This window comes from Oreochromis niloticus, linkage group LG10 (assembly GCF_001858045.2).
Source record: "Oreochromis niloticus isolate F11D_XX linkage group LG10, O_niloticus_UMD_NMBU, whole genome shotgun sequence".
NCBI lineage: Eukaryota > Metazoa > Chordata > Actinopteri > Cichliformes > Cichlidae > Oreochromis > Oreochromis niloticus.
In genome coordinates this window covers 26205078-26217130 of record NC_031975.2, presented here as the reverse complement: position 1 = coordinate 26217130, position 12053 = coordinate 26205078, and the positions used below count along the sequence as shown (strand labels likewise).

Below are 12053 nucleotides of genomic sequence, written 5' to 3'. Positions count from 1 at the left end.
TCTCTAACTATTAATACTTTTTCTCTCTTTTATTATTATTATTATTATTACTGCTATTTTCTTGTTATTTTCTTCTGAATATAACTGCACACTTTCTATATGGTCATGTACAGCTGAGGAGCACGAGCCAAAGTATTTCATTATGGGTAAATGTGGCTACACTGCTTATCTGTACATGACAATAAAACTTGAAACTTAAAGCTTGAACTTTTCAGCAGCATTTGGTGACAGTGGGGAGGAAGAGCTCCTTTCCTTTCCTTTCCTTTCCTTTCCTTTCCTGTCCTGTCCTGTCCTGTCCTTGCCAGAAGACATATCTTGCAGGACCAGCTTAGCGAGGGGCAAACATATACTGGTTGAGAAGGGAGAAAAGGAGAGCATAGGGAGACCATAGCCAAATCAAATACTAGAGATGGGGAGAAAAGGCAAACGTTTAAAACTACTGGTGTAATGCAGTGCTAGCCCTCCTGGCAGTAGAATCTTTAGGTTGGACAAATCCCCTGGAAGTACAAGTTCTAGAAAACCTGCCTTATGGGTCTCCCCTATTGTACCCAAGTCACCTAAAATGAACATAATTTAATTAAAAATCGATGGATGAATGCTTTCTTAATCACAATGTATTCTTGCTTGCACTGCCATGACAGCATACATAACCAGTGATTATACTAGATTGCTTGCTACTTGTCAAAGGTCTAGTTAAACACGTCTTGCATTCACAAGACTTTTCCTCTGATAACAATACCCCAAGTCTTTCAGGATGAGGGATAATGCCATGCAGCAGGGGAACGGCCGGGGGACTTAGGAAGCCATGGGAAGAGTGTCTGTCTCCAGAATCCAAATGGGGATCTCCTTCCACACCAGAGGAGCCTGACAGCTGAAGACTCTGCCTCCCATTCTACTTTTACAAACGCTAGAAACCACAAGTAAGCCTTCAGGCTGAGAGTAAAGTGCTCTATTGGGATAAAATGATACTATAAGGTCTTTAGGGTATGATGGACCCATTCGGGGCTTTTATGTGAGGAGAAGGATTTAAAAAGGGTTTTAACGGGAAGCAAATGAAGAGAGGCTAACATGGAAGAAATATAATCTCTGTTTCTAGCCTCTGCTAGTAGCCTACTTTTGTTGATAACTGTCACCCTGTCTGCCCCTCTGTCTGGTTATTTCCTGTTTAAGATAAGATAAGATAAGATAAGATAACCTTTATTAGTCCCACACGTGGGAAATTTGTTTTGTTTGGGTTTCGGATCAGCAACTTTTTTAAAACATAAAGTGCGTGTTGTTAGACTCACATGCTGACTTCTGCAAAAAATGTGGAACATTATGTGGAACTCGGGAACAAGGCATAGAGATGCAGTGCTAGACCATCAGAAAAATCGGAAAGGCAGATCTCAACACCGCATACCACAAGTATGCGATCAGCAAGTAGGACTTTATAAGCATGAAAGTTTCCGTAAACAACACTGCCAAAGCATCAATGTACAATTTGTACAAATATACTAATAACAACAATTCATCCCTAATAAAATAAATTTTGTGTTATTTTTTTTCTTAAATTACTAAACTAACTGTAAATATCCTCTTTATCAGCTTCATAAAGTTTGACTGCACTGTGTACACGTCACCTAGAATTCGTTGCAACCAATCAGAGCGTAAGGGGCGGTCCTACGCGAGCACGAGGTTAGTCCTGTTCATCCTGGTTGAGAGGTGTCTCCGCGTGGACGAAGATTTTTTGTTTTTTTTCTGAATAAACATGAAATCATCACAGCTAGAGGATGCCACCACATAACTGAAGGTCAAAACGTATGTTTTATTTACATTCATTGATTAATTTTCTGTTTTGTTTGCTGTTTAGCTAATGGAGTGTGATGAATGACGCAAGGTTCACCAAACTCCATTTGAAAAGTGGAAGTTTAATATTTTTGTACTTGCTACTAATTATTTATACCTGCTTTAACGTAACTAATTACGTATTACGATTCATTACGAGCTACACTACAATTCGGGATATTTATTTTCTAACCAAAGCTTGTAATAGTTAACCTATCAGGGTCAACGCCTCCAGTGTACACAAAGCTCGTAACGAAATATATATCTAACCGGTTTTAATCACTTCATTCAGTGTGTTTGTACATTAACCTCAGTCCTTTGGGGATTAGGTGTCATGCGCTGCTTGGGCAGTCTGATGAAGATACTGAAAGCGAAGGACACTAATTCCCAATTATTTTTCTTCCAGCTTTTAATCTTGCTCGGTGTCCATGCCTTTATGTCTTTAGCTCTTAGAGAGATGGAGGGGCCCGTGGAGGAGAGATTGTGTGGGAAAATGAAGATTGGCTGTGGTTTGCACAGATACAACCTGAGAGATGTTTTCACATGGTGAGCACAAATCTAGATGTGTAAATCTCGTTTTTAGCTACTGTACTGTATGTTGTATCAGTGAATGTAACAGGTGTGGAATCACCAGGGTTGTAAAAGAACTAGAGAACTTACATCCACATCTTTTTCAAGAGTTGAATGGTTGTACAGCATACATCTTTAATAACTGTAAAAACAAAAAAATCAGGTGCACAAGTTTTTATTTATTTTGGATTATCTCTAAACCACCCAGTGTCAAGAGTATACATACAGCCAACTATACAAATATATGCATCCACCCCCACCAATATTCGGTTAGATGTCCCTTAGCAAATTGCAAGTTGCAATATCATCATGACATTCACGACCATGAGTGCATGTAAACTTCAGATCACAACTGTAAGTTATGATCACTAGTCTTTTATTGCAGAGTTTAATATTATCATGCATACAGTAATTTTTTTAATTTAATGACAGTACAGTGCATACAACTGTGTTAAGGAAGGTGACACAAGCTAATCGCCTTAACTAAATACCTGACCAGAGGTCAGTTTTGAGCCAGGAAACCCCGCTCTAGGGACTACAGTGTTTTTCTTTTGATACATAATAATAATAATAATAATGATAATTTGATAGACAATTATTATTATTATTATTATTATAATTATTATAATTACTACCACTGCTAATTTCTGTTATTTTCTGTTATTTTCTTCTGAATATAACTGCACACCCTCTATATGCTCATGTAAAGCTGAGGAGCACGAGCCAAAGAATTTCATTATGGATAAATGTGGCTACACTGTTTATCTGTACATGACAATAAAACTTGAAACTACATGATTCATGTTCTTCACTCACCAGGAGTCTGCTGAAGACTATACTCATGGGTCAGGTCCTCTCCCTGCTGATATGTGGGACTGCAGTCAGCTGTGAGTACCTGACTCGTGCCAAAGTGGAGACGCCCATGCTGCAGAGCTTCCTCAACTACGGCCTCCTGCTGTTCACCTACACGACACACCTTAGCACTCGCACAGGTCAGACTGTCATGCTCTCAGGATATTTGACATTCTGGCTGCTCCCAGCGAGTCACAAAAAGTAAATGTTTCTCTGTAGCATCAATCATACTGATGAACCTGCAAATTTATGGTAAAGTAAGCTGATTTAGGGGGAAAGTGGGGAGAGTGGTGAGACCACAAGAGTGAACTTTAAAGGGGATGTACAGTATTAACCTAATTTCCAGCTCTATGCTTTTATTTTTGGAGTAGCTTTGCCTGATTCACTCTTAAAAATAATCCTTCTCTCTCACATCAGCCCTCATGTCCTCTTCCTTTTTGCATACAGAGGGTTGATGTGACAGAGGAGGCGTTTAGGATAGGATGAGATGGAGGCAGATGATCTACTGTGATGACCCCTAAAGGGAGCAGCCAAAAGAAAAAAAAAAAGAGTTTATAAGGTACTTGGTGCCACCTCTTAGATCATCCTCTGTCTGTAAGAAGCTGTTTAAGCTCCTCCCCCTTCAACACAACTTTCTTCTGATTGTCTGCCTATCGCAAGCAGAAGGTAAGAACCACAGATGATTGTGACTTCTGTGCCTGAAGTATCTATAGTATCATATTATCTGCTCTCACTGATCTCATAAAGAGCAGAAAAAACAAGCTTAAGTCTGAGAGTCTGGCTCACAGAGATCGCCTCATTATTTAAGACTTGGTTCATCCGAGCTTCCATCACTGTAATATAGCACAAAACAAGGTAAAAGAACAATAGGCAATAAAATAAAATGCTGTGCAGAGCTCACAGAAGCTGCAGTGTTTTGTGATGATTAATTGTCCTCATCTTGCTCTCTATAAGCATATTAGCGGACAGAAACAAATATTAGTACTAAAGCTCTTATTCTGAAATTCCACCTTTTATCGTAAACATAAACTGTTTGCATATCCAAATTAATTAATTACAAATGGATACAAAATATTCAGCAATGGAGCAGAATCACATTGACATCATAATCTTATCACATAACCACTATTTGAATGCAAATAAATGAACATTATCCAGGTTATTACACAACACAGCATCAACTCCTCTAAAATGAAGCTTAATTTAATTGCCTTTGTTTATAATATCCTTTGAACAGTGAGTGAAATAAGATCAAATGAGCAGAAAATAGCACAAAGGAGTTAATGCTTCACAGTTTGTTCAGATCACCAAATGTATGTGCAAAGCAGTGTTTAGATGTTTAGAGGGTCTTATGGACCATTTGAATTCAGTCTGATGTGTTTCTGCAGGTGACAGGAACATCCTACAGATTTTAAAAACCAACTGGTGGAAGTATTTGGGGATGGCTATAGCAGACGTTGAGGCGAACTACGCAGTAGTGAAGGCGTACCAGTTTACCACGCTGACAAGTATACAGGTAACAAAAGAGTGTCGTCAGTAAAGACTTTTCTCCTGACTTTGCTTTGAACACATGTACTGTTTGATTAACAAAAACACTTCACTGGCCAGCAGGGCTTGATGCTACTTTCCTGATGAGTTTATTGTCTTAGTTGCTAGTTTGAAGTCTTGTTGAAATAGGTGCAATGTTTATTTTGTATGTAATGATCCTCTATAGACTCAAAGATGGACATAAAGCAGGCTAAGCTGCTATATGAATGTGTGGTGTTTCTCACTTTCTCAGTAAAATTCTCCCGCCTTGGTGTTTAATAAAAACTCTGGGTTTACAGCCAAACTTGACTAACAAATGAGTGACATTACTTGGTAGGTGCTTATACTAAAGAGGTCTGTTTGTGAGGAACAAGCTGGCTTGCATGAAGTGCAACATGTCTTTTGCCCTCCCCCTCATGTTAACCCCTGTATGTCACTGTGTGTGTTTCAGCTGCTGGACTGCTTTGTGATCCCGGTGCTGATGTTACTTTCTTGGTTTTTCCTGAAGACTCGATATCGGGTGGTCCACTTTGTAGCTGTAGCAGTGTGTTTGTTGGGGGTGGGGGCCATGGTGGGAGCTGACATTCTGGCTGGAAGAGACCAGGGATCCAGTAAGTACATTTTCAATTGTTTATCCTCAGTCAAAGTTAATGCCAGACTTTTTTGTTTATCCTCTTGATGCATGAAGGCGTTCAGACAGACAGTATCCTCATCTAACGAAAAACAAACAAACAGGCAAAAATACATTTATCACTGTAAAAGATTCGTAACGCAGTCAGTGTTGGTCCATATTAAATAATTACTCAGCATCTGAGAGGCAGATGTTGGTATGAATTGAACTGAATTAAATTGGAATTGTGCCTGTGTTTTATACTATCTGCCACTTTTTCTCTGTGCAGCCAGTGATGTACTGTTGGGCGATGGGTTGGTCCTGCTCAGCGCCGTCCTCTATGCCATATCCAACATGTGCCAGGAGCACACAGTGAAGAACTTGAGCAGAGTTGAATTCCTGGGCATGATGGGCCTGTTTGGGACTCTCATCAGCGGCGTACAACTGTAAGATATTGTGTTTTTCTGCACCACTGACAGAGCAGGTAGTTTTGTTCTGTACTGTTGTTATAGAGTAATGACTATTGTTGAGCCAGTATTAATGTGCTAATACCGTTAATATAATTTGAATAATGTCACATTTTTGCTGTCAGATAATATACATCACAGCTCTCTGGCAGCCCACATCTTTAATAGATGAACCTAGCTTCTGAGTTTGAAAGCCAATGCCAAGTGTCTTAAACCTGAATTCCTTTTAACAGCCAGCAGGGGGCGATAGCTGTGGTTTCAAAATCGTTGGTTTCTCCTGAGGTCTCAATCAAGCAAAGGACCTGACTGTCATAAGCATTTTGATTATTTTTCTATTTGGACTGTGTCACTCATTTAAAACATTAAATCAACGAATAATTAATTTAAGTCATTCCAAGAGTCAGAAATGAGAATTACCCACTGTTTGCTTATTTGCTAGCAACTTGTGTTTTAAAAGTTAAATCTGGTTTCAGAACAATAAGAAGGCGAGAGCAAAAACACATAGATGAGACCATGATGGACACTATAGAAAATGTTAACAAGAATAGTTGGAAAATTTTGAGATTATGACTTTAGCATCCTGGTTTTTTTTATACTTTCTATGAATTTCAGTGATATCTGTGTGAGAAGACCTTGCTTGTTGAGCTTTATTTAAATTTAGGTTGTATATATATGTATGAATATGGAGGATTTGAGGAGGACCAAGGCAAGCACCAGTGTTGATGGGAATAAAACAAATTAATAAAACAAACAAAGAAACAGGAAAAATGTGGGTTTTTGGTGGTTTTAGTCAGTCGATAAGTGGTTGCTAGGTAACACAATGATGTCATAATATACTACACATACTAATGATTTTGTGGATATATATTAAGTGTTATGAAAGTTAAACAGAAATCAAACTGATCCTGTCCTTAATATACAAAGCTACAAACGGGTCATTTTAGGCTGCTGGTAAGTGGTTGCTAGGCAACATGATGATATAATATCTTACATATAAGGACCTTCAGGAGCCAATTTTGGTTGCTCAACTTTTACTTATGTATAAGGAGTTCACATGCAAACAAAGATTTATAATGATGTAACACCTAATAATACCTAATTGTGATTTATTACCCTTTATTAATGATGTTCCCTCATCATTTTAACTTGGTGTTGGTTATTGTTGCAGCGTTGTGCTGGAAACTCGTGCAATAGGAGAAATCAAGTGGGACGTTCACATCTGTGAGTTCACTTTCTGTACTGTCATATTAAACTGCAACATAATCACATTTATAGAAGTGTGTCTGATTTTAATATCGCTCCACAGCCTCTCACTCAAATCTCACTCAAATCTGTTCATTGTGTTCTGCAGCCATGCTGTTTGTAGTCTACACCTTGTGCATGTACGCTTTATACAGCTTCATGCCTATAGTGGTGAAGATGACGAGCGCCACAGCAGTGAACCTCTCTCTGCTCACCGCTGACCTCTTCAGCCTCTTCTGTGGCCTCTTCCTCTTCATGTACAAGGTGAGTTTGTGATGTCTGTATGTATGCATGTCAGTCCTCAACGATAGAAATGAGCGATAGCTCTGCCTTGTCTCGCAGCAGCAGCAGGAAATGCAAATGATTTAACTGGTTAGTTAAAAGAGTTATTTTGTGCTGAACCAGTTGGTTCCTACTAGAGCATGAAAAACAAGATGATATACACATGACCAGTGAGAAAATTTGTCCTTTTGAGAAATATTTAGAAAATCAAATAGGTATATTGTTCAGTAAAATAAATACTAGGAGTGCATTTAAATAAGGGGGTAATGATTTCCTGTATATGACCTTGTGGCAGTAGATCTAAAGCAGGTGTTAGAGAAAATGTTCAAGCAGTATGCCCAGTAAATGATGCAGAGGATGGTCAAGATCCCTCTATCATCCATTATGCATCAGCACAGTCATATGTATGAACTCTGCATCAGCTGATGGAGGAATCCAAACCCCGTCATCCCCATAGCTCCTTAATGATTCGATACCTTACACAGGGTAGTAGAAGTGTGATCAGCTGCTGAAGATTTTCTGTAAGATTTATTCTAAAGCTGACTTGACAAGACTTGCAAAAAAAGAAGGCATTTCAACTTGCATAAAAAACAATAAACAGCAAAAATTGACTTTATCACATGATTATAGGCTGCCAGTCAACCCGGGGAGGGTTAATGGATATGTGAAGGTTGGCTAGGATTTGACAGAAGAAGAATTTTGTATTCTTGTTACTGTTACTTGTCTTTTAAATGTTTTTTTTTCCTTTTGGAAAATTTTGACCTCCTAGAACTGTTTTTAGGTCAGAACAATGCAGAAACGGCCTGAAAAAGAAGTCAAAACCCAACCACAAAGTACACAAGGTTAGATCATAGTTGTTTAACTGTAGCAGGTGGATTACAACAGGAGAGGACGTACACCTGAAATACTACACTGCCCACAACAACTCCATTTGATTAATGACAGTGGAGGTATAAGCAAAAAAGGCCTCACACATGTACAAATTCCTCATTGTCAATCTGTGTCCCTGTCGTGTGTCTCAGTTTTCAGCCCTGTACATCATCTCATTTGTCGTCATCACCGTGGGTTTTATCATGTTCAACGCTGTCCCGACGTACTCAGCTTTACCCGAAGAGCCTGCCGAAGCATCTGATGACCCCATGGCTCAAAGCTCCTCAGACCACCTGCTGCTGTCTGCAGACAGTGACACTCAGAGAACTGAGACACTCACAGCCAACGATACACCATGACTGAAGAGTGACATGTTTTGTTTTTTTTTTCCTACTGTAGGTCAGTGGATAAAGGCCAGTTTTACTCTTTTTACTTCAGTATTGTTACAGAAGTTGAGCTTTTATGCACTAAGCCAGAGACTACCTGTGTGTGGCACTTTGCATTTTGTGTATCCAGAAAAAGACTTGAAAGAATATTGTTGTTGTAGATTTCCTATAAATGAAGCCTTAGCTCAACGCTCCAGTTAGTCCCTCTTTTCCTTATCCAAAAATTGACAACAGTCCTTGATATAGTTTTTCAATATTTACTTCCAAATGTCCAAACAGGTACACAGTAACTGAATTCAGAATGATCAAAACTTACAAAGCTCACTTCAAAACAGATGAAGAGAGATTGAGAGGTCTAAAAACCGCATGGCTCCACTCTCTTCTCGCCTAACTTCCTGTCTGCGCCAGACTATTAGAATAAAAGTATACATTTTAAGCACAACAAATCAAACTGCCTCTAGGCTCCTACAGTTGTATTGCCACATTTTCATTAATGCTGTAGCATTTTTATAGAATATTGCCTGTTGCTTCCCTTGAAGTTGTCAGAGTTTTACAAAATGGACCTATTGTGTCTATTTTCAGTTCCATGTTTTTATTCTTTAGCTTGGTGTGATCCACAGTTCAGAATCATCCTTTGTTTTAATCTTTTTATGGGCGTTAGCACAATGCTGTATAAATGAAATTGGATTGAATTGAATAGCACAGCCCTTCACTTCATCCACTGTCTAAAACAAAGTGTTTAGGCTCCTCCCCATTTAAGCCAGTTTTCTTCTGATTGGCTGCCCCTCAGAAACAAAGTTGTAACAACTGGTAGGTGGAGCTTCTATATTCAGAGTCATTGTAGTGTACCTGGGATGACCATGTTAGGAGCACCTCCGCTGATAAACAGAGCCTTAATTTAGACTTTGGCTATTTTTAATTTGAGCATATTAACAGAATATCATCACAGACAAAAGGAAAAACATAATAGGTCCCCTGTAAGATTTATTTTGGGCCTTTTCTCCTTTATTTAATAAAAAGAGAAAAGGGGTTAAAGAGGGTGGGTCAGTTGACATCAACTTTCACTCCCGCTGCTGTTTATTGTTTGATTATTGACTTCTTTATCCTTTTTTTGTTTGTTTTCTTTTTTGTTTTATAAAATATCACCGTATTTCATGTTTTGTTTTTGTTGTTGATTTTTAAAAAAAAACATCACCTCTACAGTCTACAGTTTTACAGTCCTCTGAGTTACATGGTCGCATGCAGACAAATGCCTTAGCTCATTTTGTTGTCTCCTCTGGTGCTGTTACAGTTTTTATACTCATGTCATTTGCCAATCTACAAACTACATCATGGCTTTCTTTTCTTTTTGTCTTGCATTGCCAAATGTATAGTATGTTATAATGCACCCAGAGTTTTACTTTTTTACTATTAAAATATTTTTTTAATTCTCTTTGTTCTTGTCTTTTCTCAGTTACTTTACTTTAAAATGGTTATTTTACAGAAATGAAAACAAGTAAGTCTATCTCGGTCCTGCATTAGAGAAAAGATGTGTGGATATTCTATCTCTTAATTATGCACTCACTGCCCTCTTAATTAGGTATATTCGTTCACATCTGCGGAAGTATCCAATCAGCCAAGCACATGACAGCAGCTCAACCCATTTAGGGATGTAGACAGGGTCAAGACAACCCAGTTCAAACCCAGCATCAGAATAGGGAAGAAGGGTGATTTAAGGGACGTTAAACACCACATGGTTGTTTGTCTCTCATGGGCTGGTCTGAGTATTTCAGGAAATGCTGATCTCCTGAGATTTTTTTCCACACAACCAGCAAAGGGTTTACAGAGAGTAGTCCAAAAAACAGATAACAAATATTCAGTGAGTGGAACCTCAGTGGGAGAAAATGCCCCACTGATATCAGAGATCGGACACTAGACTGCTTCCAGATGATAAGAACAGTAACTCAAATAACCTCTTGTTACAACCAAGGTATACAGAAGAGCAAAGCACATCAGACCTTGAAGCAGATGGGGTACAGCAGTAGAAGACAGCACTGTGCCACTGGAGGCTGGAGTTCATATAGGCTCACAAAAATGGAAGAATAGAAGACTGGTAGGGTCAGAATTCAGTCATCAAATCTCAATTGATAAAGCACCTTTGGGATGTGGTAGAACCGGAGATTTGCATTAGGGATATGCAGCCAAAAAATTTGCAGCAACTCTGTGATGCTAATCATGTCAATATGACCCAAAGTCTTTAAGGAATGTTTCTACCTTGAATTCTGAAAGCAAAGGGGAGTTCAGTTGGGTTCTAGCAAAGTGTACCTAATAAAGTGGCTGGTGAATGTAATTTAACAAGAATGTGTGTGTGTGAAATATGATGATGTGGAAATATGACACATGCTATAGTTTTGCACATGATATAGGAAAGTTGATCTGGTTATGTATTGAGTTTAACCAGAACAAGAGTCCTTAACTACATCATGACCTTAATTAGTAAACAGTAACATGGAAACATACTGATCAGGCATAACATTATGACCACTGACAGGTGATGTGAACAACACTGATTATCTCGTCACCATTGCACCTATATGTGGATGTTACTTTGACATGTACCTCCCACCTAAGCATTGTTCCAGACCACGTACACCTCTTCATGGAACCTGTACTCCCTGATGGCTGTGGCCTCTTTCAGGAGCATAATGCACCCTGCCACAAAGTGAAATGGTTCAGGAATAGTTTGAAGGCAACGGCAGTATCCAGTTTGAGGTGTTGACTTGACCTCCAAATTCCCCAGATCAAAATCCAATAAGGGATATGTGGGACAAAGAAGTCCAACCCATGGAAGCCCCACCTCACAACTTACAGGACTTAAACAAGACTTAGCAATATGAAACCCAAATGATATTGTACTGTGGTGGTTCTCAGTCCAAGACAGAAACAGATGTAAAGATACAGAGCACAGCAAACAATCAAAAATATTTTGGTCTATTATGTATTCTGTTTGAATAAAAACAGCAAATGCATTGAGATGTTATTGTTAATTAATTTATTAGAAAAAAATTACATAATTAAAAAACTTGTTTATCTATAATTTAGCTTTTTCCTGTTTTGGTCATGACTGATTATAGCATGAGGTACCTGCAGCAGGAGATAGGCTGTCACACAAGGAGACAAAAGGGCTGCAGAAGGACATCAACTATCAATCAATCTGCTGCTTTGTGCAAGGAGGAAGAGGGGTAGTACTGCTGGAGCCCTACAAAATGACTTCCAGTGATATGCTCATGTGTATGTCTCTGATCAGATTGTCACTCTATTAGGATGAAATGAGGGCCTGACATCATCAGTTGGACTTAGTGTTCATAGCCCACCACTGAAGACCTTGACTGGCATTATCCAGAGAGCACCAGAACCTTCAGGTCCATCATCGATGTTGCATTC

The 12053-nt window shown here is 38.9% G+C and overlaps 1 protein-coding gene across 2 annotated transcripts; it reads left to right on the top strand.

Annotated features, from left to right (window-relative positions):
• Positions 1-1637: 1637 nt before the first annotated feature.
• On the top strand, positions 1638-10062 carry slc35f2 (solute carrier family 35 member F2). Of its 2 annotated transcripts, none has more exons than XM_003453735.5 (9): positions 1638-1789; positions 2271-2370; positions 3214-3386; positions 4635-4762; positions 5225-5384; positions 5673-5829; positions 7019-7071; positions 7202-7356; positions 8397-10062. In XM_003453735.5, exons 2-9 carry the CDS (start codon positions 2282-2284, stop codon positions 8601-8603), a joined length of 1122 nt encoding a protein of 373 aa, XP_003453783.1. In that variant the 5' UTR covers positions 1638-1789; positions 2271-2281; the 3' UTR covers positions 8604-10062. The 2 variants fall into 2 exon arrangements, with proteins under 2 accessions (XP_003453783.1, XP_013132088.1); XM_013276634.3 differs by having other exon boundaries at positions 1638-1797.
• Positions 10063-12053: the final 1991 nt, after the last annotated feature.